The sequence below is a fragment of the Adelges cooleyi genome, unplaced genomic scaffold, assembly GCF_023614345.1.
Source record: "Adelges cooleyi isolate 19-005CV unplaced genomic scaffold, UGA_ACOO_1.1 ACOO_flye_CR_arks_rails_tigmint_CR_PRNA_23, whole genome shotgun sequence".
In the NCBI taxonomy this organism is placed as follows: domain Eukaryota; kingdom Metazoa; phylum Arthropoda; class Insecta; order Hemiptera; family Adelgidae; genus Adelges; species Adelges cooleyi.
Genome location: NW_026095893.1, coordinates 2,252,583 through 2,280,279, shown reverse-complemented (window position 1 = coordinate 2,280,279; position 27,697 = coordinate 2,252,583). Strand labels below are relative to the sequence as shown.

General features: G+C 29.4%; 1 protein-coding gene across 2 annotated transcripts; it reads left to right on the top strand.

Moving 5' to 3' along the window:
* The first annotated feature begins 1,107 nt into the window (after window positions 1-1,107).
* On the top strand, window positions 1,108-27,503 carry LOC126835566 (lachesin-like). 2 transcript variants are annotated; one of them, XM_050568235.1, is made up of 9 exons: window positions 1,108-1,266; window positions 17,363-17,466; window positions 24,166-24,373; window positions 24,491-24,646; window positions 24,850-24,978; window positions 25,047-25,187; window positions 25,397-25,546; window positions 26,967-27,050; window positions 27,118-27,503. In XM_050568235.1, exons 1-9 carry the CDS (start codon window positions 1,110-1,112, stop codon window positions 27,246-27,248), a joined length of 1,260 nt encoding a protein of 419 aa, XP_050424192.1. In that variant the 5' UTR covers window positions 1,108-1,109; the 3' UTR covers window positions 27,249-27,503. The 2 variants fall into 2 exon arrangements, with proteins under 2 accessions (XP_050424192.1, XP_050424193.1); XM_050568236.1 differs by having other exon boundaries at window positions 1,109-1,266; window positions 25,047-25,184.
* The last annotated feature ends 194 nt before the right edge of the window (window positions 27,504-27,697 follow it).

Genomic DNA, 27,697 nt, shown 5'->3' with positions numbered 1-27,697 from the left:
CAATAAGTTTATCCTGGACTTCGTCGTAGAAACTGTCGATTTTTACAACCCAATATTTAGGCGTCACTTAACATTAATTACAAATGAAAGGAAAGTTTGTACTAAATCAATTTTGCGTATATTTAATCGGGATCGTCTTATACTTAGCCATTTCAAAGCAGTCATAAGCGAAAAATAACCACCCAACGTAATTTTTAAACAGTATTGTGTAAACAATAAGTAATACTTTGTTTAATATATTACTTTTTAAAGCATTTTGTATAGGCAATTTTTCCAAAAACTTAGTGTATAGTTAATGTTATTTTGTATATTTCTTTGGGTAGTATTGAGGATACTTTGTTGGTAGTTAATAATTTTATTAGACTATCACAGCCTTCATTATAATTTATATGATTCCCTAAAAATACAACCTCTAGCTTTTTGCTTACAACTTTCAATGAAATATTTTACCAAATAATCGGATAGCAAATATTTTTTAGATTTTTGAAGACTGAAACTTTAACTTTGTCTCGTGTGTACAACATTGCATAGTTATCGCCAAATTATAAATAACACTTCTACTATTCTACCAGATATATCGACGTGTCCAACAAAGAAGGCAAACATTTTTTTTTTTTTTTTAATCGAGTTACGTCCTTCTTTGTTGGACACGTCGATATGTTATATTATACTGAACTGAATTAATTATGTTAATAAAGATAAACACTTTTGTCGGCAATGTCCAAGTGGTGCCGAATCTTTTATGGGAAACTAAGTCTAAATATTTAACAACCGCCCACACCAAAATTTGTTTTCAATACCTTTTTGACGATAATATAATTTTTTCTTATAAATTTTCGCCCACCTTTAATATTATATAAAGCGATCGCTTCAGTTCGGGTTTGGTGCCACTGCTGAATGCCTGTTATAACTAATGAATTTATTGATCAATAATAAAACTAGTTCCAACGTTATACCTACCCTTATTGTTTTTTTTTTTTTTTATAAAATACCTACTCAAGAACATACGTTTTTTTTTTTATTATGAGCTGGTCGAAGACATTGAAACATAAAGTTCACATAAAGTACATGTATTAGAACACACGTGCTGTGCGAGTCAACTAGTCTCCATGACAACAGCAACAACGGCGGAGCGACGCTATGCTGTTCCGCCGAGACTCGTTTCGGGTACCGCCACACTAAAAGTCAGTCTCCGTCTCGCAATGGACACGTTTCGCACATGTTTCTCCATGCTGATTTGGATACACGGATTCATCCACGGTATAGGTCAGTATCGAGACTAGAATATATTTTTTTTTTTATGGATAGTTTAATACAAAAATGATTGATTTTCTTGAATACAATTTTTTTTTTTTTTTTTAATATCTTTTAGTTTTTAGAAAAAAACAATAAATACCGTCTGCACGTAAATATTTTAAATGTAATTTGACATATTAAAATGTATTTTAGTATAAGCAACGCCTAAATAACGTAACTATACATAGTATTGTGATTAAAATATGGGTAAATTAAAACGCAATGGAAAAGCCGAACCAGCTTTGTAAAAAACAAATACCCTACTTCGTTTTTTTCTAATATATAAAATTGATTGTCGATGAAAAACAATAACGGTTGTTAACTGCTCTAAACACGCTAGTCAATTTCAAGAGAGCCTTTTTTCTTTCTTAAAAAAAAAAAAAAAATAATAAAACGGCCTAATCAAAGAATAAATTGAACTCGCGTTTTAAAGGGTAAAGTGTGTGGAGAACACATTACCCGGCGATGTGCGTAATAGTAAAATAGAAAAAACAAACGTGGAAAGCATAAAAAACCAGGTTAGTGAACAAATTGGGGTAAATAATCTATCAAAAGTATAAAGTGTATAGGTCAAAGGTAAGTATTCAAACTACGCGGTTTTTGAGGTAATAGACATCATGCATCACCTTTCAACTTTAAAATTTAATACACATTAAATGGAATAGCGACTATACGTCGGAAAATGTTTTATTTTTATTAAACGGTAATATAGTTGATTCGGAGTAGTCGATTTTTGTGTTCAGTCCACCAGACTCGACATCTCGTTGGTATTACCCGAGAGACCCGCCCAGTAGCACAAATTCTATCTTTAAAATGTTCAACATCAAACGAATGATTTGTGATAAAAATTGTTTTGGACGACAAGCGACATTAAATTTGAAATTCGCCGAATCTTATTTATTCAAAGCTTATTGCGATTCAAACGATATTACTTAATTTATGTATACAAGTCAAACGTCGTTTATTTCATATCAAAATCAGGCGATTTGTATACTAAGGTCAAATGGTTTTTTTTTAGTTCAATATTCTCATGCAGATGTTTATGATTTAAACACTAAGATTTTAATCGAATACCGAAAACCCGTTGTGTTGTAGGCAGTAGGCGCATGTTAAACTTATTTTAAAAGTTTCCAATTTCATACTTAACGATTTAGAAAAAAATATTAATTCGGGTTTGGTGTGTTAGTATTTATTATTAGCAACCTTAGTTCGTTTGCGTAATAGTCAAGGCTGAAATGTTTATAATTCACATAACGTAATTTGTAAAATTAGATTTAATTGATTTAATTTTTTACTACCTTTTTTTTTTTAGTATTGATTTTTTTTTTCAAAATCTGAAAAAAATTATAATTACAGTTAAAAAATAAAATATGTCGTGGGAAAATTTGATTTTATGCCTATTTTGGGAATGAAAAAAATATATAAATAAATCTCGGCCCATTCCCGTTATTAGATGAAAAGATTTGATTTTAGCATCTGATTTTATGGTAACAATTTTAGAAATTTAAAACTGGTCGAAATCGATTCTTCGTGAAAAAAACTTTAAAAACCTCTATTTTAGACGTAAATATAAGTGATAAAAATTTCAAAATAAAATAAATGTCTCTCATATTACCCCTTTATGATGTTTAAAAAAAAAATTCGTTTGACTCGGAATGCCCCACATATAAAGGTTATTGTTTATTTTATGTTAGTGCATTTTTCATAAATTTATGCCTATATTAAATGGAATAAATGATGAATAAAAAGTGCGTTTGAATAAATTTAAGTTTTACAATATGTGCATTAATTCTGAATATTTTGAGACCTGAATCGTTCCTCTCTTAAAAATTTATCGAGTTATTTTTGTTTAAATTTATTTTTAGAAAAAACGCATTTAAGTTTTAAAATTATGCCAAATTTTTATTTTACATACTCGAGGAATAAATCTTAACTACCTAACATTTTTTTTTTATTTAAAAAATTCAATAAACCGAAAAAATGAAATGAAAAATCCTTTCTCCCAGAATTGTTAAAAACTTTTTTTTTATTTCGCGATTTTGGATGTAATTCTAGGTCATAAGATCTGAAAATTAGGTTTAAGATAGATTATGCGACATATTGTCGAAAAATAATGAAAAATTTTGTCTATTGATTGAATAATAAAAAAATAAGCTACTAATGATATTGATACATAGTATACTTAATTCTTAAAATTTGTAAAACAAGATTTTGTCAACAGTTGCTTGAGTGGACTTAATTAAATATGACATGTGGCGTCCTTTAAAAATTACACTTATTTTATAATAATTAATAATTTAAAAACTCTTTTATGCGTCATTAAAGTAATTTACTTATACAATATCTAGGAAGATGTAAAATTTAAATAAATAAAACACAATTTGTGTATGCAGGTTGAAATACATTAACATAGTCTAAAATCTAAATAATAGCATATGCTCTTTAACTTCAACCTACTAACTTGCTTCACTGATTAAATAATGTATTTTAAAACATAAAATATCCAGTTAAACGCATAGACTACTAAAATAATAACCGATTTGTTGTGTTTATGTACTAACATTTCAGCTATAAATTATAATAAGGCTTATAACTTATTTTTATTTTAATAACAGGTAAACTAACCTTTTTTAAAAAATACACAAATTTATTAAAAGCTATTTTGCAGTTTGCAAATTCGATATTTAAACGTAATTTCATATTATAACGTTTTTATATACAAAATAGATTGGTATTTGTACTCAATTTGATTTTAATTATGCGAAAATGCATGTTATTTAAAGATTTAATTTACTAACATTGCTATAAACGCCTACTACAAACTAGTTACTTTGGAATTTCACAAACCGTTTAAAAAAAAAACATTTTTCATGGTTGATAATATTGCTATATTATAAGACCAAAAAAACGTGTTTTTACATAACAAATTATTTTAAAAGTATGTAATGTTAATTTATATTAAGACTCTAAGGTTGAATTGTAGCTAGTATGTGGTTTGCACGATTTAGTAAATTAAATGTATTTTTAAAATTAATTTTGCATCTCGGTGGCCCCTTAATCGTAACCCAAATCTTATCGTAACTTAAAAAGGTTAGCACTGGTTGCATCCCTTTGTTGAGTGACATATGGTACAATTACAGTACCAGTGGTTCCCAAATCCCAATATCGTAAAAAATTCTTGTATAATGTATTAAAATAAAATATCTATTATAATTACTACATTATAAAAATATTATATTTGTAAAAATTATGTCAACTATAAAATAAAAGAGTTTAAATTTATAGCAAACCATAGGTTAGGTTATCATTTTTTCAATGAACTTAAGTAGGTTGGTGGTAGCAATTTAGTTATCGTTACGCTCCAAGTGCTTTTATTATTTTTTACAAATACATTAAAAACAGTTTGCATAGAGTTCGTAGTGATGTTTTGGCAAAATTACCTAAATATCGAAATAAAATTAGATACCATTGGCATAATGCATGAAGATGAACATTTCTGAAAACATAAAAATAAATCTAATGGTACTGTTTCGTGGTACTAATCAACTGTTTTCAACTAATACAAAAACTACTAAAAAAACTAAGAATTTGTGTTAACGGTAAATGATACTTGTATGTTGATGGAACATTCCAGTACTGCACAAGCATTTCTGCAAGCTATTTACTTTTCGTGGATTAGTACCAACAGTAATAATATCAGTTTAATTAACCACTAAAAAAAGAAAAATTCAATAACATTTTAAGGTAGGTTTGAAATAGTGATGGGAAATATTCGAATATTTGAATATTCGAATATTCGAATAGTTTGGATTCGAATATTCGGGACTCGAATCTCAATAAGGATTCGAATCCTTCGAATAGTATTCGAATCCTTCGAATAGTATTCGAATCCTTCGAATATTCAAATAGTAATAATAATTAATTTACAAATAGTTTTTTCCTAATAAATTTGTTTTATTGATGCCTATATATTTAAATATTATAATTTTATGATGATGTTTTTTGTTTTTCTGTTCAAGAAACACAATAAATATGAATTGATTTGTTCGATGACCATCTCTATTGATCCAAAATCATATTTAATTCGTACTCAGTATTGAGTAAAAAGTTCATATTATGTATAATAAACTTCTTTCCTGTCAAAACTGGGAAAACCCATAAACAAATACGCTAATTTTCCCTCTTTAAAATTCGACACGCATTACCTTTGTATAATACGAGTTATTTTTATAGAACATTTATTAGGCATTTCCTTATTCAAAAAAAACTTTAAACGTATCTCCTTACCCACCAGGGTAAAAAAAAATTGTATGTATAATACTTTTGCAGTACCCTCGCCAATTTACTTAAGTCACATATTAATTGAATGAAATTTAAAAACGCGATCAGATTGTATTGGATAGTTTATAAATTGTAATTCAAAATTCATCAAATACATACATATATTATATTTAATTTATTTAATATTCGATACAAAGTTCTCTAATTTTGTTTAATTTAAAACAACACTAATAATAATATGTTTAATTTAACATACATAATATAATTTATATCCTATAATGTATAGTAAATACAATTAGTGTAACGTTTGTGACAAACCTAGATATCAATTTTAGATATCAATCTAAAAAAAATAATACAAATAATTATGTGTACTTGTACTTTGTCCAAAAAATATACCTGTACCTAAGCCAACACAAATTGAACTTAATGATTGTGTGCTTAACTAAATAGTAATATTAATAACCATTAAATAATATATAATAATAATATACAAGTCAATAACAATAAATCAATTCTGGAGTAAAATTATATTTCTAAATTTCTATTTTGGTATAAAAACACTAAAGCCGAAACATTAGCTGGGTCTAATCTGTTTCGTTTATTCGTTACAATACTGCCAGCAGCCGAAAACACTCTCTCCGAAGAAGCTGAGGATGCTGGTACAGCTAATATTTTTTTTGCCAATTTAGCAACTGTCGGGTAGTTAAAATACTTCAAACCACTCCATTATTATCAATTTAAAATGTGAGTGCAATGTATACGGTACCATTTAAGTTTCAAAAGTTGTTATCAAAAAAACCAAGTTGGAAGGGCGTAAAAAAAAAATGTATATTACATTCTATAAAATCACTATGAAAAAATAATGTCTTATTAAACCCTATGAGATGTTGAGTGGCTCATGATAAAATAATTACCCTGTAAATAATGCACAATCTGTCTGTTATTATCTAAGACTATAATAAGAAAACTTGTCACTATCGCTGAGCTGCACTCTACAGTACCTACTATTTTTAGTAATAAAAGGTACTATTGCATTTGTTTGTATGGACGTATATAACATAATAAAGTTTTTATTATAATAAATCTAGTATTTCAACTTATATATTATTCTTCAATTAATTCAAAATCAATAAAAAAACAACAAAAATGCAGCAATACAATAAATACTAATTTTGAAATACAAATTAATTTTATCCCTTCAAAATTCTCGGTGCAATATACGTTATTTTTATCATAATGTGTACAACGGGAATAAAGATAATAACTCGTAGAGATCGGGTGTTAATTTAAATATATACAATTTTTTAACGAGGAAGACTTTGTTAAAAGTGTATTTACCTAAAATCTTCAAGCAATAAATGTGTAGATTCTTTAATACAAACATTATTTTCACCCGGTCAGATCCAGATGGTTAAAAAAAGTAAAAAATTGACGACTCAAGATAGCTTAACGATAAATAAATTATTAGTTAATACCTAATTTGATTAAATGTTTCAAAAATAGTTTTAACTCAGCTCTACTGAATCCAAGTCAATCCAGTCAGTTACATTTATTTTATTGGAATAGATCGGTCCAGGCTGAGTAGAATTGGACTGATAACATTTTGAAGTGCTACCTTAACACTCTTCTACATCGATCAAAGTAGGAGTTATACTCTAAATAGAAATGTATACAATTTTCAACTATTCGAATATTCGAATAATTATTCGAATATTCGAATATTCGAATCTTTAAAAATTAGGTATTCGAATCCGAATATTCGAATATTCGAATCCTTCGAAGATTCGAATCCATATTACAACACTAGTTTGAAACCCATGTTTCTTCTGCAGCGACGAGTATCATCAAATATTTAATAATTTTGCGGATGAAACTAGTATATATATACCTGAGTCTGAGAGGCAACTAGAGTGTAGATTGACCTTTTTAGTTACGATAAGGATCGGATGCAATTCGTAGTTTCCCGGATGCAACTAGTATGCGCCCTTCTCCGTCTATATTAAAATTTCAATTTCATTTTTTTGTGTTATTGTAGTTCAGGTTAATCCGTTTGACGCTACCTTTATCTTATTGAAAATATACCTGTTGGAAACCCCTTAGAAATGGGATTACGTTTACGTAGTCTGTTTATATGGTACTGAATTTCACATAAAATCATTTTGCATTGTATATAATGTTAAAGTGAATTTCATAATGTGCATAAAATAATTTTTTACACATTTTTAATGATAATGTTAAAACTTATATTTATATAATTATTTAAGGGACATCTATATAATTAGAAGGGAACTTTAGTTTTAAATTAAATACCATCGAAAATTATTTTTAGCTTATGATTTTGACTTAATTTGATAGAAAAATATTTATCTTAATCTTTAAACGCTTACATATTATAAACTTTAAATATTTAATTTTAGATTTAAGTTCAATCCATCAAACGTTTGGTTTAATAATGACTATTAAAATATGAATCCTGTAGTGTTGTTTATAATAGGTGTGCCTTTATCAAGCCATGTTTTTAAACAAGGAAAGTAATTAAGATACTTAAATTAAAGGAATAAGTTTTTTAATATTTTTCTTTATTACCGCAGTTTGGAAAATTAAGGTCTGAAAATTAGTTTAGAAGTAGATCTAATGTGTTGTCTAAGTACACAATACGGAAATATAAAACAAATTACAAAACAAGTAACAAAGTTTTTTTTTTATCTGAAAATAAATATAAAATTTGTAATAACTGAAGTATAGGATTACACGGGTACCCGCCTTAATAAGAGAATCTCGGATTTTAACACGTGTAATTTAAAATACCCTAGTATTTTTCTCGAGTACCTGTATTTTGTTATAACCCGGATATTAACTTAAAATTAAAAATACCGAGATTTTTAATTTCTTAATATCCGTGTATTTTTTTTTACCCGTTCAAAAATGTAGTACCACTAGTATATATTTTATAAAAATGATAGTTATTTTGTGCAATTTATCAAACCAGATTTTTTTTTTGGATTAAGTTTCCAAAGCAAAAAACACATAATTTGAAATATTATTATTTGTATAATACGTTATCTGTTGTACTACCAAAAAATCGATTTAATAATATTTTAGTAAATACATAATACATGTTTGTTTTAAAATAAAATAAAACATGTATTATACATCTTACATAGTTTATAATACATTAAATATACTATGTTACATTATTTTTCTTAATATTTTTGTATAACGTACCTACACCTAAAATTGTATCACCAACGTAAGCATGCTACATAAACGATGGAAGTCAACTAAATTCTTATTTTTTAAATACTGCATGATACACGATTAAATTAAAAAAAAATATATGAATTCCTCTGACAGTGGCATTCAGTTCGATGGGGGAAGTAATGCCCACCAGGCTGGCTCCCCCCCCCTATTCTATAGATGCACGGAAAACAAAAAAAAAACATAAGTTACAACGTTATAATTAAAAAGGACTGCAAGTATTCCGTAGAATACTGAAAGTCCTAATATAACAGCTAATGGAAAATAAAGATTATCTACTAAGTCGGTATTCAATGAAAGGTTGTTTTATGATCATGGTGTTTGATGTAAAAACGCAATGATTCATGTGGATTTTATTTACATTTACTTGATTGTTTTTTTATTGTTATTCTGGTGTCACGCTCATTTTTGAGCATTTGAAATGAGATACAAAGAAATAATCGCACACTGAATCTATCCATGGAACATGCGTAATGCTTTATACGACTTATCTGCAATATTTATGGTTAATTGTACCATTTAAGTACACAGAAGGAATACATATTTTTAATTTTTCTTAAGCAATCAAAGAAAATTACAATAAAACGTTCTTATCGCATTTATTTAGTTTAAAATCACAACATTAAGTACTTGCCTTGCATTGTTAATTTAAACATTAAAACCAAATTTAATTTTGACAAAAAAAACTTATAAAATGCATTAGGCTGTGATCTATTAGCTTGTGTGGTACATTTTTTATAACTGAATATTTATCTAACGAGTAATAATTTAGTTATCTTTAGTTTGTTAAGTTGACTTTTTAAAACGTTTGTATACATTTACTAGTTTAATAATTGATTATTGTTGTATGAGAAAATTAAATAGTAAAAGAATTTGAGGAATTATAGTAGAATTTATGGTATTGAAAGAGTAGTAAGCTGAGGAAAAAGTGGGTGTATATGATAAAAAAGACATATAGGTGTGTGGAGTGAATAAAAAAATGGCGATGGGATGATATATTTTGTGGCAAGAGCTGATTTGGCTGGTTGACTTCATTTCTATATACGAAAAGTCGAAAAAGAAGAATAGTTTAATGATCTATAATCATAACAAATTAAAAAGGTTCTAGTATTATGTACAATAATACATAATACAATAATAATTGGTATCTCGCTAAATTTTTTCGATTTTGCTTAGTCTTTGGCAATTTGCGGTATTTTAATGCAGTTTTTTATCGACCATTAATATTTGTGTATGTATTATTTAACAATAAATTTTAATATTATTTCTTAATTATTTTGAACATTTATTATGATTTGTATGCTTTTTTACAATATTAATAATTCATAAATAGTTTTAAAAAAAATCCGACCAGCTATACATTTTATGAACTTAAGTAAAAAATATGGATTGTGATAAGCATTACAAATGTGACTGAGAACAGCATAATTCCAGAAACAAAATCGCTACACTTTTCGCCACTAAATTCCATAAATTATAGCGTACCATATAGTGTATATTTTATTTTTATTATGCTAAGAATAACAAATGTACCTATATTGTATATATTTTGTATATTACTGTACATTCATACAAAATGGTAGATAGTAACTTGTAACCATATTCTGTTATACTATAATTTTATTTATTAATTATTAATATTTTTTTATTATAAGTTCATCATGTAATAACCAATGTCGGGTATAGATAATGTAATTTGAAAGGAAGTAAGTGGAATAAGGAGCGATTAAAGAGAAAAAAGTACAGAAAGTAGTAAATGCAATCAAATTACTATAGTTACAATTTTCCACAATTTCCTATGAATGGTAGTTAATAAAAGAAGATCAATTGTTGATTACCGGTGTTTAATTGAATAAAGTGGAAACATTTATCAAAAAATATGATTGACAAAAAACCAAGTAAACCTAAAGTTCTATTTACACATAAGTCTAATGTTTACAATTTTTAATCATTATCGTCATATTAAATGTTCAGTAATGTGATAGAACATACATGTTAAGAGATAAGGCCATCAATGACTAGAACTTTTTCAGTTTTAGTTTGGAACTTATTAAAATTACATAAATAGATGTTATGGATAAAACTTTTTGGGTTAGATTTTTATCTTGATCATATTTCTGTATCTGCAAGGCAAAAGACTCTAATTCCATATTTATCAAAACTATGGTTATGATTGTTTCTTATGTAAAATGTTGTCATGCGACGCATATTTACTGAAATATCATAAACATTAAATTACATAAAGAACTTAAAGTTTCAAAATGTTTGTTTTAATTTTTAAATTATGATCCAAACCCAATATTTGGACTTATTCTTAAGGAAACATAAGGTATAATCAGAGTTGGGCATTATTTAGATAATTTTTTTATTTCACAGACTATAATAAAGGATGTGGTACTAATATTGTAATTAAGTAGTCTTTGTATTTTTACTAAATCAGCAATTTTGAATCCCCTTTTCAGTTCCCCTGTCACATACTATAGATCCTCGGTTTCTGGCCCTGATCGCGGTTTTATATAAAATATAGTTTTGAACGTCATACTATTAAAATATTCTGTATATCGTATGAGGCTAAACAAATGTAATCATTATTGGTGCCTTGTAAATTATACATAATTTAGAACATAGTTCAAGAGTGTGAAACTATGTATCAAAACTCATCGCCGTTTAAAAATTCTTAAATGTGACTTTACCACGAGCGACTAACAAGATTTACGTTTTTATACAATGTCGCTATTGTTCAATACATAGACGGTACTCGTATATTAACGTCTTACCAACAAGCACAGCGAAACGACAGAATGTAGGTACATCTTATATTAATAGACATTATACGCATATGCACATAACGCCTGCTAAAATTCGGGTTGGACGGGGTACATTCCCGGGTGTCAAAATTTGGTGAAAGGAAGAAGATGAGGTTTTGTATTGTTTCCTTAGGCCTTAACTTTTGCAGCCGTCAAACTAACGTCCCAGTAAACGGGATAGTTTTCGTCGTGTCGGCGTATATTATGATAAAATATTAATATTATATTCATAACAATTAATCGTATTCGTGTACGCATTAAAGGTAAAACTTTAATTAAAGAGCAAAGGCATGTTTCCACGTGTATATTAAATATACACACAATCTTCCTTACCGTCGCGTCCGCCCTGCTTAGTGCTTCCTTTTACCTAACCTTCGACTTGGAGTCTAAGTCACCGCCGTTCGCGGTGCCTATGCCCGATTTTACCGTGCACCCCGATGAATTATTTATTTACAGTTTTATGGTTTCTTCTCGCCCCACTGCGGCATCACACAACCACCTTACATAATTACCTCTTTCCGTTTATTCTAATAATATGTATATATATATATATTATAAAATAGTGTCTCGTCCGTTGCCCACTTAAAGACTTGGAAGAAGTGGGGACGTTATGCAAAAATTTTACCGTTGCGTTGATTGGCTTTTTAAGTTTTGTGTAAGTTTCGTTACACCGCAGTCAGGTAGAGAAAGAGGTGTAATTACCTTGGTGGCGTGACACCCACTGTTGAATACGAATTAAATGACCCTAAACTCAACATCTTTAATTAAAAAGTTTTGGCTGTTAACAAGCCCTAACAAAACGATTGATCGTTTTTGTGATGTAAAATAAGTGGAGAACAGTAGCATAGCACACGATACAAGTATTATTTATCTAATAACAAATTATCTTCTTCTACATTTATTTTTTTTGGATAAAAATTGATACCCTATTTTTTAAACTTTTTTGAGCATTTTTCACTGCGCAGAACGATCTAGTAAAGTAATTTTAAAAAATCATTGCATTGTTTTTGACGTACAAAAATAAAACATGCGTGACGAAAAGCTCAATAAAAAGGTCGAACATTTTTTGTTAACCTGACTTAAGCATTTTTTCTAAATGCTTGATTATATAATACAATTTTGCTTGTAATATATTTTCCTATCGGAGAACGGACTTTTTAAAGTTAGCTAATCCCTTTAAATACCAGCCGTACATTAAATTGCTGCAAACTGCATGGATAAAGGTAAAAATAAAAAAACCGGGAAATGTATAGTAAATATCTCTTACTTGACATATTGTAATTAACGTCGACCTAGGATGTCGATGTCCTTTCTAGTTTTTAACCCTATCGGCGACAATGCTATAATCTAAAATAAAATCGAATTAGACGTATTTCGATTCAGTGATTTAATTACTGTCGGTATGTAATATTAAATTAAATGTCCTTATCTCTTGCACCATGTTTATATAACCAACTTAAATCTAATTTGCCTTTAAGATACCACTCTTACCCCATAGTATTAAAGAATATCTGGAGAAACGTCTCGAGGTTTTAATGTGTCGTCCGTGACGTGCCGACCGAGTGGTTTTTGGGATATGTGCGTCAAAAAAGACCATGCTCGCCAGCGGCAAATGATATAGATACACGTTATTGAATTAAACCCTCGCAGGATACGGCAAAGAAAACCGTGCCTGCACAGTATCTGTGGCAGTTTTATTAGGGAAATGCCAAACACGTAACCGATTCGCCATTTTTATGTCAGTTTACGTATACAGCCATTTTATCAGCTTACTACCCTCACGTTTATTCGCTTATTTCAATTGCCAATCGCGATTATTAGTCAACATTTTCGGTTAGGTTGTTCAAAGTTCAACTCAGCGCGAATGTTACGTTAGTTTCTGTCAACAGGGCTTAGATACAGCGCTTGAAATATGTACATATTATTTTCATTATAATATATTTTATGCTTTTGACGGAAATTATTGATCGCTAATTTTAATTAAAAAATATTATTTTATAATTACTTCTATAAAACTCTCTATAGACTGAAAAATCAATTGTATTTTCAATAACTACACGTTATCCGTTCTATGTAAGTATTAATTTATTACGTCCTCTAAATAAGCAGAGCTTGTGAATCGTTGTGTAATACCACCTCTGGTTTATTATTTTTTTCAATGTATGCAAGAGACACAAATTCAATTCCTCTAATAAGTTCGGCCTCTTATCTATAAGAATTACATCTCATAATGATACCTGCTATTTGGTTAACATTTAAAATATATAATTCACTTTAAATTTAAATTAAGGTAAATTTATGGCGATGAAAAAATACAAAACTGTGGTTTTTAAATAAAATCTTAACATCATATTTATCCATAACTGATTACTTTACGCTAAGAATTTTTAGTTCTTTGATGTCGCAAAATGATATGCATTATAAATATTAGGTCTAATACCTAGATGTCGCAAAATTGTATTTTGTGTTAGCTACTGTGGTCTAAAAAGAGTAATCTCATTTAGGCTTAAAATCGACTTGTGTACTTTCGTCCCCAACTGTTAAAGTTCAGCAATTTTTCATATGATTTTAATTAGAAAAAATTAATAACAGATGTATAAGTTATGAATAATGAAATGAATATATAATAATTTAAACAACAATTATTGCATTTTTATTTTAAAATAAGTTTTATTTACTTTAGCAACCACAGTATTCAAACAACTAAAACGTTCTGTTTGTTTTTAAAGGAATACAAAATAAAGTATGCTCAATTCGAAGAAAAATGGTTAGGTTTCACGTTTCTACTCACATCATTCAATAAGTTATGTGGAATTGAAACAGCACGGCCCAATGACGTCATGTGGCTATTCTAAATGTCTTAAGATAACCTAAAATAATAATTTTTTTTTTCATTTGATTTTCATTAAAAAAATTTTTATAGTTCTGCAATTAGAAAAAAATGTATTATTTATGGAGATTTTAAGACATTTTAAATAACCACGTGAAGTCATTGTGCCGGGCTGCTTTTTTCAGTACTAAATAACTCAATATGTGAGTAGAAACCTGAAACCTATACCATTTTTCTTAGAAGTTAGAACTGAACATTCTGCAAAACTAAAATAACAATTATTAGCTTTTTTTGTGATCTGTGCTCTTTTAACTAGTATTATACGGCATATGGATGTAATAGTTTCCAGAACTAATTATAATTATAAAATTATAATAATTATTTATTAATATTTCTCAAAAGCCTATGAAAAAAGAATAGTAAAATTTTGCGATTTCATAGGGTCAAATGTTCACTATACTTAGTTTAATATTTATGTGTCGACCCTGATATCTCGCCGTAAATTACATGACCGTGTTAGTTCACAAGCTTGTTATTAAGTTAATACAATAATCAACAAATAAATAATAATATTTAACGCGTCATGATAAATTAATGAAATACTTTGTGTAGAAACTCTAGATTTCTTGTGGCCAAATAACAACGAAGGAATAAATATTAACAATACAAGTTTGAAATTGCGTACTGTTATACATGTCGATGATGTGAACAGTAATTCGCATTTTTTATCATTTGCAATGAAGACTTGCGGAGTAAGTAAAAAAAAAAAAAGGGTAAAGTTATTAAAACACCGGTAAGATAGGAATTCAATTTCGTATGCATGGCGTGTTTCATTCGTCGTTTTGGTTTATTATTTAGTCATACATGTATATATACCGCAACAGTTAAATTACGGAATTGGCGAGTGGGGGGGGGGGGGGGCTAGTAAAATAATAATAATTTTGAATCAAGATGATTGTACTGCGTTCCAAGTATTTCTCGATGATGTTTGCTCGATGCATTTCTAACTAGATTACTGTGGTGAGTGCAATCGCGCGTTGCGCATTATCGTTCATTAGGCGCGACTACGTGCGGTGTAACCGCAACAACTGCCATTCTAAATAAGCAAAAACCGAGAAACCGCTAGGCTGGTCTTATTGCAAAGGTCGGCCGTCAAGTAAATTTCCATTAAGTTCAATTCAACTGTCTGCTCGCGTTAATAAGTTAAGTGCAAACAAAAGCTACTAGGTATATGGGTTTATGCATATTTCGCCAATGCAGTGTTTCGGCGAGCGCGCGCACGCCACCGCAGACCCCGGCCCAGTGATTTCCAGACAAATGCGTCGGCATAAATCTCTTGTTAAACTTTCAAAAGTTGTTTTTTTCACGCACCCAGGGAGAAAAGTTCCGACGTTTTTTTTTTATCGTCCGAGGAGTTTGATAGGTCTCAATCTGCATTCGCTAACTGCTCTTGGGACGACTGCGCTGACAGATGATAGGAAAATGATAAATTTCCAGATAAAGTTAAAGCGCTATTTTTTTCTTGCCGCAAAAGTCCACTCGAAAGATTCATGTGTTTTTAAACCTACTCGTGACGAAACTGATGGAAGGAAATGTTTTTATTGTATTTCAATGTTTTCTTTTAGTATATAGATATACATTAGTAATAATATAGACTCGGTATTGAACCAGGGTGTTGTTAAATTCCGTTATAAACAAAAGTCATTTGATAAAAAACGTGCATGTAATTGAGGCCCTACCGCAACATTAAGTATTGACTGATAATATTGTTACTTTGGAACCAAGACTAAACAAATTCGTGGGTGCTAAACCCTGCTATCAAGCTTGTACAAGCTCCACCCACTTGGCCATATTAAACGTATGTGATTTCACCGATTCATAATACATGTTATATAATTATGGTTATTATTTTGTATTTACTCTAAACCGTAAGTCGATGAACTTCTATTGTTTTTACTTATACTTTTCTTGTAGCAACCCTTTCACGATTTGCCTGGGTGTTAAAAGTTTATAATAAATGAAAAGAAAACAATAGACGTGTAGAAAAAGTAAACAAAACGTCACATTGACGTAAAGAGTGTACACAAGTCGTGTGTGAATAGGTATTATGTATTAGGTTACTTTCTTTTGTTTGTGTTGTTTTGCGGTCATCGTCTTGACACCTCAGTTATTCATTAGAAGTCTAATAAATGTGTATAGTTGTGTAAGTTGTCTGCACATTGTAACCACATCTGCACATGTGTCGGTTTCAAATTTAAGCCAATTCAAATTGCATTCATTGTAATGCGATATTATTGTTGCGACATGAGACAAAACAATTTGTACACAGACAGGGCTTACAAAATCACTATTAGCTTATATTTGAAATATACCTACTTACTAAACAATTATGAACAATTTGTCACATTTCAACATTATTTTAAGTAATACATTAGCCTCGTATAAATAGCCATTATAATTAAAAAGCCTTAATGGAAATTATTAATGAAAACCTAATAATAAAACATAATGTTTTTTGCTTATAAATACATCAAAATTAAGGCGGTCCCATAAATACTGGATTTAGTATTAACTTGTGAGTGTTATATCTAGGCTACAAAAATGTTTGCAACAAAATTCTATATAGTATTTTAACGGACTAGCAACATTCTTACACGCTCCCTTTTACAACTCACGTAAAATCTCTTTGTACTTACGCACTAATAAATGTGAACTCTTTCTTACCGAGCAAACCACCTCTGTAGGTACTGTACGTTAATGTACTTGACTAATTGAAGCCAAATGGCAAATATACCGGCAACTATACCTACTCTATTTTAACTTAACTTCCTAATGGACAGCAATGTAAATGTATTAACCAACATTTTTGAATTTCTCGTTTTTTCAGAGTCCAGAAGACCTTGGTTTCCAGAACCGGTGCCAAACGTCACAGTGATAGCAGGAAAAGACGCTTTACTCACTTGCGTTGTTCAGGATCTTCACAATTTCAAGGTAAAATTATGTACATCTAATTCAAAACATATTATTGGGATATGCGCGAGGTCAGAGATACATAGTGCAACGATTTTAAATAAAAAACAAAATTTACAATATTATCTATTTAATACTTAAATAGTAATAAAACAGCGATGATTGAAAATAAGCAATCTGATAAAATACTAGCGAATAATGTAAAATAAACATTATACTAAATTAAAAAAGTGAATTCTTCAAAAAATGTAAAGCAGTAATATTATTTTACATTTTAAAAATTCATAGCGAAGTCCTATATCAAATTACAGCTGTGTACCTATTTTTTAAATTAATATTTTTTAGACATTTTTACTGATTGATTTTTTAAACACTGTATAGTGACATTATTTTATGAGAACAGTAATTATAAAACTTAGAAATCAACTAAAATAAATAATAATGTTACACTATTATAATAATAATACACTATGTTTAGGTAAAACTCAATTTTGTTATGTAACAGAGCTATAGTGCCGTTTTACATTGTCGCCCCATAGTTATGATTTATGATTTCATTCATGATTCGTGAACTTTGAATTATCGCTGTTTGAAAGCACGGTAGTTGTTATATAGTTATGTTGTATATGTAATGCACACTATAATATGTACATAAAGTTTTCCGAGACCATAGGTACAACTATTTAATAATAAGATAATGGAGTTTTCATTGTTCAAGAGGTAAAATAATAATTTAATTTATGTACATAAAAATATTATATAACCGCATGTACACTTAAACAAAGATATTAAAAAAAACTCCTACTATTGATCACAATGTTATTTATTAGCAGTGGCATACTACAAACATTAAACATACCTAGTAGATTATAACGATGGTTAAAGGGATGTTTATAATAAAAGTGATATAAAACAATAATTGGCAATTATAACCGTTGGCTTTACAATTAGGTATGCGTAACAATTTATTTTTTGTTTATTTATTATCAATTTGCCAACAATTAATACCAGAGCTACCCGTGACAATTTTACTGTTTTAAAATAACGTATAAGCAATTGCAATAAGTTATGTACATTGTGTTAGATACTTGATAGTCTGAAAGTTGTTTTCAATGTTCATTTTAAAATGGTCTAAATTTGTCTAATGTTACCTAATTATAAAAAAACAATGACCGCGACAAGCAAAATATATAAAGCCGTTGCATACACTAAGAACTTTTAACAAGCGGCAATAGCTGGTACTGGTATGGCATGTTTTATGACGACGTTCGATGCATATAAGCTGATAAATACGACGTGACTTGGGTGCATAAATTATTAATCCTTTTGGGTGGATTCACGCTAACTAAGCTGGTTGTTCTCCAACTAAACGCCAATAAAAATATAGCGATGTCTCTATTTTCTTAGTTTGTATCTAGCTATACAAAAAAAAAAGTAGTTTAGCCACTTTATCTCAAAAATACAGAAGGCAATCAGCTGTTATCACAAAGAAGAAACCCTGATAAATTAAGTATAAAAAATCATAACTTATTAACTGTACTATAGTTATACTCGATACAAATCAGCAAATCTATATGGTAAATTGAATATAGCAATTATATATATTCATGTCCTATACTCTTATAACTTAGCATATACCTATGCTCTCGGAAAACTGTACGTACATATATAACATACTATGTAGCCTTTTATGTATAAAATATAGGCCAGTCAATAAGGTTAAAATGTTGGCAAATAGCCTAAACAATTCCTTACCAATATTATTTTTTTCAAAAGCCTTATTGTTAAAGTATACTTTAAAATACAAAAAGTCTCCGTCGATCGGACTGGAGCTTTTTTTTATAAGCTTTGGTAAATTTTAAGCTTTTGTCAATGACTTAAAAATATTGCGAATATTAAGAAAAGTTGCAAATAAAACATTTTCTGTTAATAAGTTTTCTTATACTTTTCTATTTAAGTTTTCCAAAAAAATAAATTTATGAGTTAATAGAGATTTGTTTATTAAAATTATAATTTACTTGAGGTACGTTTTGTTGAAGTAGACAGATGAAAAATTATCCACAGCGCAACAGCATTTTATAAATATCTAAAGCATCATAAAAAAATTGTTATTTATCAATTTAAGTTTATAGTTTATACGTGTAACACCGTATAGTGTATACAGTATTATTATACCTATTATGATTTTTTTGTATCAGGTGTAAATAATTTCTTAGATTTTGTTTTGAAAAATATTATATTTTTCTTCGCCAAAGCAGCAACTTTTGCAGTTTTAAAAAGTTGGACATAGAAAGCAATAAAATAAATCATTTTTAGAGATCACAAAATCTGTATTCTGTACTCAGAAAACAACGTGTTAACTTTTTATACATAAAACATTTTGGGTCTAATTTTGTTGAATTTCACTCATTTCTAAATGCATATCAGTCAATGTTTTTTATTTATTTTATCTATGTTATAAATAGAAAAAAAGTAGTTGACATAGTACTTTTTTTAACGGGTTTGGGTTCTCAAATTGAAACATCTAATAAACAATACATTGTTTAAAAGTTATACTGTACACACTTTGAACTAAATCCACTTAGTATACATAATTATAAATTAATTTTAATTTTATAGTTACTAATTAGAAACATGTATTTTTATGTTTTGGTTGTAATGATTTATGATACATTTTCTTTGTTAGTTTCCATAATTAAAAAACTTTTCAAGCCTCTTTTAACCGTTTATCGGAGTAAAAACATTAATCATATATTGGGAGTTAGCCAAATATCTTTTTACAAGTCCTGATAAAAAAACAAAGAGTACGAACATTTGTAATGCCTCAGATAGGTTTATTTTAAAAATAATGTTATCACCAAGTTTTTAAAACTTTCAATTATGATTGCCGGTCGAGGTGGTTGTAAACATAACCGTCTAATTTACATACAAATTAAATCATATTCCATAAGAATGTGAATTTGAATATTTTGTATGGTTAAATCTGTTTTTGTAAAGTCACAGAAAATCTGGTATATATATATATATATATATTATATTTTAAACATAAAAATAATTATTTATTTAGATCTTATTATTTAGGAAAATAAAAATTGTGGAATTTTTTTACTACACTTACCAAATAATCTTCATAACTATTTTTTTTTTGTTTACAAAAACTTTTATTTTTTTTCTCAGTTGTACTAGAAACATAATACAAAATTTTGTAGTATTTTTAAAAAAAATTGATTATAATATTATTTTTAGTTTTAATTTTTGCAAAAACACATGTTTAAGACCCTTATTAGGACGTACTCTTTTGTTAACTTATTGTGTTCTCTAATTTATAACACTTAATTACTAGAAGACTATAGTTACCGCGTCGTGTCTTAGAAATATTTTAAATTACAATAACATTTCCTATACATCTACTTAGCTCTAAGCTTTGGGCGTTGTTTTATTTCTGTAGCATACAAATGAATGAATAGTATTAACTACGCTGAAGCAATGGAATGGATTTTTTTTTTATGCAGGGGAGACATAGGAGAAATAGAGCCATTAACTATCGATTGCTCTCGTGAATACCAAACAGTGTGTGTCCGGACAGGTAAGTCACGTAGGTCTCAAAGGGACACTCTCCTGCTGTATTGTTGGTCGTCGACCGATGGTATTCGTCAACAGACGACTTTGTAAAAATGAAAACCTGTCCCCGCCGTCATAAAAAAAAGTTTTACAACCCGTGATTAGATGTTGTTCAAAAAGATGTTTATGTCGCAATCGATTGAAGTTGTTAATGTCTATGCTAAGACCTGTAGTGTAGCGCGGCACGTGTGAGTATGTGTGTGTTTTCGAGCGGTAAGGCGGCTTTTACTAACTGTTAAGTCAGTAAACCGATTAGATTGGGTCTTTCCCGGGCAGACATTCACGGTAGTGCGATTATACTTTTACACAAAACTTTTCCAACGCCGTTTCGATAGCGGAAAAACAATCAGAACTCGAGCGGTCCACTCTACAAGCCTCTGTCTCCGTCGCTTAAAGATGTGATCAGATTTGTCGCTTCTAAATATTTCGCCACCTGCTGTTTTTAAGTAAACCCTATTTATAAAGAGACTATTGTTGTTTGAAAAGGTCTCGACAACAAAGTAAGCAAAAAATAACGTACCGTCGGTTCAGTATACTTGAACGTAATATAATATGTACCTATATAATATTATATATTCAAGATTCGAAACTGGATAATAACTATTATAGTTGTTTAATGTCAGCAAGCGAAAACGCCGAACGCACGTCAAGGTCTATTAGTACAATCACGTTATTTAAAATCGATTCAGCTTCAATGCATTTCGTATAGACTCTACCTATTTACATTTACGGGACCTGTGTAGTTAGATATCTATTATTTTTTAGAAATTTATTTTTCGGGGTTTCCCGGTTTTGGGGGTGAAGGATTTACCCGCCAAAGTACCAATCATATAAAATTCCGGTCATATAGAGGTGCTACACGAGTAAATCGGTCCATAGAAAAAAAAGTTACCGTGTTTACATTATAAAACCAATCCTTCTCAGGTATCGTATAGAAGCTAAAATCAGTGTAAGAACCAAAGTTAAAATATCATAAGAAGTAATACTTCAAAAAAAAAGTTGATCGATCGATTGATTGATCGTTTGTAATTAATTTAGGTTCTCACCGCTGAACACTGCTGTTTAATAAAAAAAAAATCGATAAGGTAACTTACTAAGCAATTAAAATTTTTAATTTCATATTATTTCGGTTGATTAAACTCTATTGGAATTAAATTTATATAGTTTCTAGTGTATATAGGTACTATGTATAATATTAATAATGCATTTTATTTAAAGAATAATATAAAACACCGTAGTATTAATCAAAACACTAAAAAAAAATTTCCATATTTAAAACAAATTCAGTACTCACTCGTAAAACAAATTAACAAAAAAAAATATTAACGTTCGAATGTATTTAATATTTTGTATTTTAAAAAGCCAAGTACATTCTAATCTTTAAATCAATAAAATAAAACATAATAAAAGGGCTTTAACATATATAAATTGTATGTATCATACTATACAACTCTGTAAGGCAACATACTATTGTTAGACTCCTGCTGATCGGATTATAATTAAGTCATCCTATTTAATCTGTCGTTTAGGCTAAACAATTTGTTGCTAAATGATACCGAAAACATAGCTATATTATCGTATATTCTATTTAAATGTTTATTTGTACTTTAAAATTAAGTACCTAATCCATATGAGATAAGCCATACAGAATTCAGACTTAAAGATGTACTTGTAAAACGATTTATCTTGAGTCCTCGATATAGTTTTTTTTATTAAGCCGCAACTCTTATTTACCATTATAGACGTTATAAACGGATCACAGCTAAAGAAAATTATCGATTCGAATGTACATGTTAAAATGTTAATGAATACTGCTTTTGAATTTACTGACAATGTTTATTTTGATATATATATATATATATATTTCTTTTACCCGGCATTTGCATCTTGTTAACTACCTTATAAATTCCGACGGTTTGTGATTTTTTTTTTTTTCTTATACCGTCTACGTGTTCACGTAGTCTAGCTGTTGTTAATCATGAAAATTGTTGTGTCAATTCTCAGAAGAAACGGTGGCGGTCGCGGGACACGGACGGGACGATATCACACTACAGGTTGGTCCCACAGGGCATCCGGCCAGCAGGAGACGCGCTGCATTCAAAGTACCTGGTTATATGACGTGATCGACTGTACCCGTTCAATCCTATTAGTTACCCGACAGGCGCCCGCTCCTCCGCCACCCCACGCCTACCTGTATTTTCGCCCTAAAAGAAAGGTAGCCGCAATCGTAAAAGATTTGAGAATTTTATTGGGTTTCATTCCCCGAGTACACAGAACAGTAGTAAATCAAACATATACGTATATCTATCTATATATATATTTATATATATATATATATATATATATTGTATATTCATTTCGCATAGTAATATAAATATATAGCTGTTCGTATTTTAAGATTATTTTCTCCTTGATTTTGTATTCAAGCAACGGACACTGCTCGCACGCCAAAGGACGCATCGGCAAAAATTGGGTTATAATGTTTCTGTAGTAAGTTGCCACTTACGAATATATATATAATAATATGATAATATATAGATATACGCCCGGATGATGCGGTTGCTTTTACCTGGAATTTCCTCTAGTCAAGAACAAGGCTTATTATCATGAAAGATTACTTAATTGATTGATCACCAACGTATTGCTTATGCGTTACACAACCTTTCACCACATTATAAGCACTAAAGAATATGATACATACGTACATTCATAAGGCGTCAAACCAATATTTTGACTGTAAATGATGTATACATATTATACGACCACGCAGTATAATACATTCATATCGAATATGGTTGACTAACAAAATACACAAGAAGAACGGATTTTTGTAAAAGTTTAAAATCAATACAGCTACTCATAAGAATATATAATGGTGTATTATATAAACCATAATTTTCGCAACGTCTAAATTTAAATTTAAAATAATATTTCTTGATCGACAAATAATAATGTGATAGTTAGATACAAAATTTGTACAAAATTGGTGTCAATAAAATCGCTTACAGAAACTTAATTTTATAAATTAATTTCTTGCATTGTACTATTTCGAGAAAAAATACGTTTACTGATTTTAATTGAAACCGCATATGTTTAAAGGTGGCTTGGGTTCGAGTTAATACTCAGACAATTCTTTCTATACATCACAGAATGGTGACTGAAAACTCGAGAATAACGTTGTCATACAACGATCACCGTACATGGTTTTTACACATACGCAGTGTCCAAGAAACGGATAGAGGCTGGTACATGTGTCAAATCAATACAGAACCAATGACTAGTCAAAAAGGATACCTTCAAGTAGTCGGTACGTTAACTACATTTTATCGATTTAAAAAATTATAATGTACATGAAACTAGTTGTCTTTCTTATATAACTTTCCATATCATAGTAAATATTATGTATAATACTTGTATAATGTAGTACCGCCGAAAATAATCGAAGAAGAATCTAGCGGCGATCTAGTCGTCAAAGAAGGGTCGGATTTACTTTTACAATGCAAAGCTAAGGGATATCCCGAACCCTACATAATGTGGAGGAGAGAAGACGGTCAAAATATAAACTACAACGGTATCACAGGTAGGTTGGAGTTTTTTTCAAAATGAAACAACATAACTTAGTAGACTTCTTTATAACTATTATAAACTGTAACGCATTCGACTAATATTAACGAAATTACTACAGTCGATACAATTATCTTGTGTCAAAAATCATGCACCTAAAAGGTTGTATTTGTTGTATTTAAGTTTTTATCTTATTGTACATTACGCTTGTGTTTCTAGTTAACGTGATTGACGGCGAACAACTGATGATCAGAAAAATCAGTAGACTACACATGGGAGCCTATTTATGTGTAGCATCTAATGGCGTGTCACCAGTCAGAAGCAAACGCATCAACGTCACTGTGCATTGTAAGCAAACTATAGAATACCTTACACAACTTTCTGTACGTTTTAATTATTATGCTACTATTTTCAAGTCCCCCCGATGTTGATGATCTCCAATCAGCTGGAAGGAACACGAAAAGGATTTTACGCTAAATTAGAATGTCACACAGAGGCCAATCCTCCGTCTATTAATTATTGGACAAACGAACGGGGAGACATGATTGTTTCCGGTAGTTAGTAACGATATACTTGTAGTTAAGTAGAAAACATAGTATTTCTGTAGTTCAACGTTTAAATTCTCTTTACCCTTCGATATTAATTACCATTGATATTAAATCATAAACGCTACGTCTTTTACTCTCAATATTTTCCCTAAAATATCTTTTGTTATTAGAAGAACCATTTACTCAAAAATGTATTACACGTTATTGAATTTTGACAGATTATAGATTCACCGACGAAAAAATTAGAACGGGTTATGTATGCAAAATGATTTTACATATATCCAACGTCAGTCACGAAGATTTCAGTAGTTATAGATGTGTGGCGGTGAATGCTCTGGGAGAAACTGATGGAGTTATCAAACTTTATGGTAAACGATATATTAACTAATCAACCACAACCTCACAACCAAGCCCGTCGGCCGTCGACAGGGCCACAGTCCTCCAGCTGAAAAGGGCCCTGACCTATTGACATACATATAAAAAAGACTTAAGTCGTGCATAATACAAACATGTGTTATATTAATGTTAATTTCTACTAAACTAAGCACTATCTACTACACCTAAGTCTTTTGTTGTCATTTGCCCCGAACGCACTTAAGACAGCCCTGTTCACAGCTGTGCACTAGGCGTTTCTAGATAAAATAGTATAATATTACGTCTATAATCACTCGCTATGCTATTATACAGCATATTTATTATACATTAGTATTATACCGATTTTTTGCAACTTTCTAGTAGATTAACAATAACTTTGTGATTTTTTTTACATTAACTATATGTTGGTGTATCAATTTTAAAGTATGTTGACGAGCGTATACAGCGTATAGACGAAAGAATCCACAAATATAAAGAAAGTTGTATTCTCAAACAACGAATGAACGGATTCTATACGATCATGTATTAAAATTGCATAGCCAGAGTGCCGTTTTGTCAAGTCTTGCTGGGTACTCTTGTATTTTAGTATTGGTGGAAAAAATATACAACGATTGTAACATAATTATGATTTATGCTTATAATAAATAATATATCTATAAAAAGTATAACTCTGTTTTATACAGATCTGGTCTATTGTAGATTTGTGTCAAATTTACTAAAATGAGGCGCACAACACATTAGGGCACAAAAAATGTAATTCCGTTTTATTACAGCAAACATTTTAAATTAATATTTCAAAACTAAACTGACCTAAACCTAAAAAATACTATCCACTAAACAACAGGTTTTTTTTTTACTTGGAATTTAAAAAAATGATAATCAGTTTATTCTTGCAATAATGAATTTGTGGACTAAGCTTTACTGGCGCTATGCGCTTCAAATGTTGTCCATTTTACAGTCAGTAACTTTTCTGCTACTAACATCTACTATTGATAAATTTTTAATATTTGTCAGCTAAAAAAATGTAATTGATTAGTTGTTATATATTGTAATATAAATTAGGGGTCTAGAATTAAACCGATAATAATCTACATTAAATTCTTATTCTAAAAAATATTATTCATGTAAGTACATCTTCAAATCAATTAAATATATTATTACATATTTGTTTTTAAATGTATACTGAATTTTGTTCCAAAACTACAGATAACAAATTTGACTCTTTTGTTTAAAAAATAAAAAAAAAATTAGCAAACTTTTCTTCGGTACTCTTTTTTTTTTTGTGATGGGAGGAGCAAATTTCTTCGGCCTTTAAACCCTGAGTTGTATACAATTTCTTTGCCACTCAAATAAATCAGTTTAGCGGTTTAGGAGATAGAAATTAAAATATGATACGCATATTTTGTTTTATAGAAATTGCAAAAATTTTGACGTCCAATGAAGTATACTTCGACGATGATAATTATAAATATGATTTGAAATCTACTGGACCTACAGGTATATAATTTGTTACAATGAACAACAAATATTAATTGTGCTATTTTTTTAATTAATTTTCTTACAGATACGACTGATGAACCGATCAATGCTGTCAACGACAAAACAACTAGCGACCTCTCCTCCGGTTACGTACTCAGTCATAACATTTTTCTTTTTCCTGCGTTACTTGTTCTTTCAGCATTGTGGATAAATTAAATTTAATTTGATAATGTTTTTGTATACAATATACCATCCCCCTTTCCGGGGATGGACTGACGTCTGACGACCCGTCCCAGTTAGCGAATCATCCCATGATGGCAGCGATAAGCCTTCATGAGCTGTTTAGCTATTTTAATTTATTTAATTATTATTTGATTATATAGAAATATTAAATATAATGAACAATAATTGTACTTTTTTAAATATGTAATACAAGAACTAATTGTAAAGAATATCGACTAATACTATGATTACTAGATATCTATGCATAAAGATATGCATGATTAACTTGTTGAATAAAAATTAGTTTAATTTATATTCGTATCTTCTTAGTGACAATAATTCTATAAGAACATATACTAAATCCTTAAGCATCTAAGTGTGAAAATACTTTAAACGGTCTAGTTAAGTATTCAAATACATTTTTAGTACCTACTCACAACACA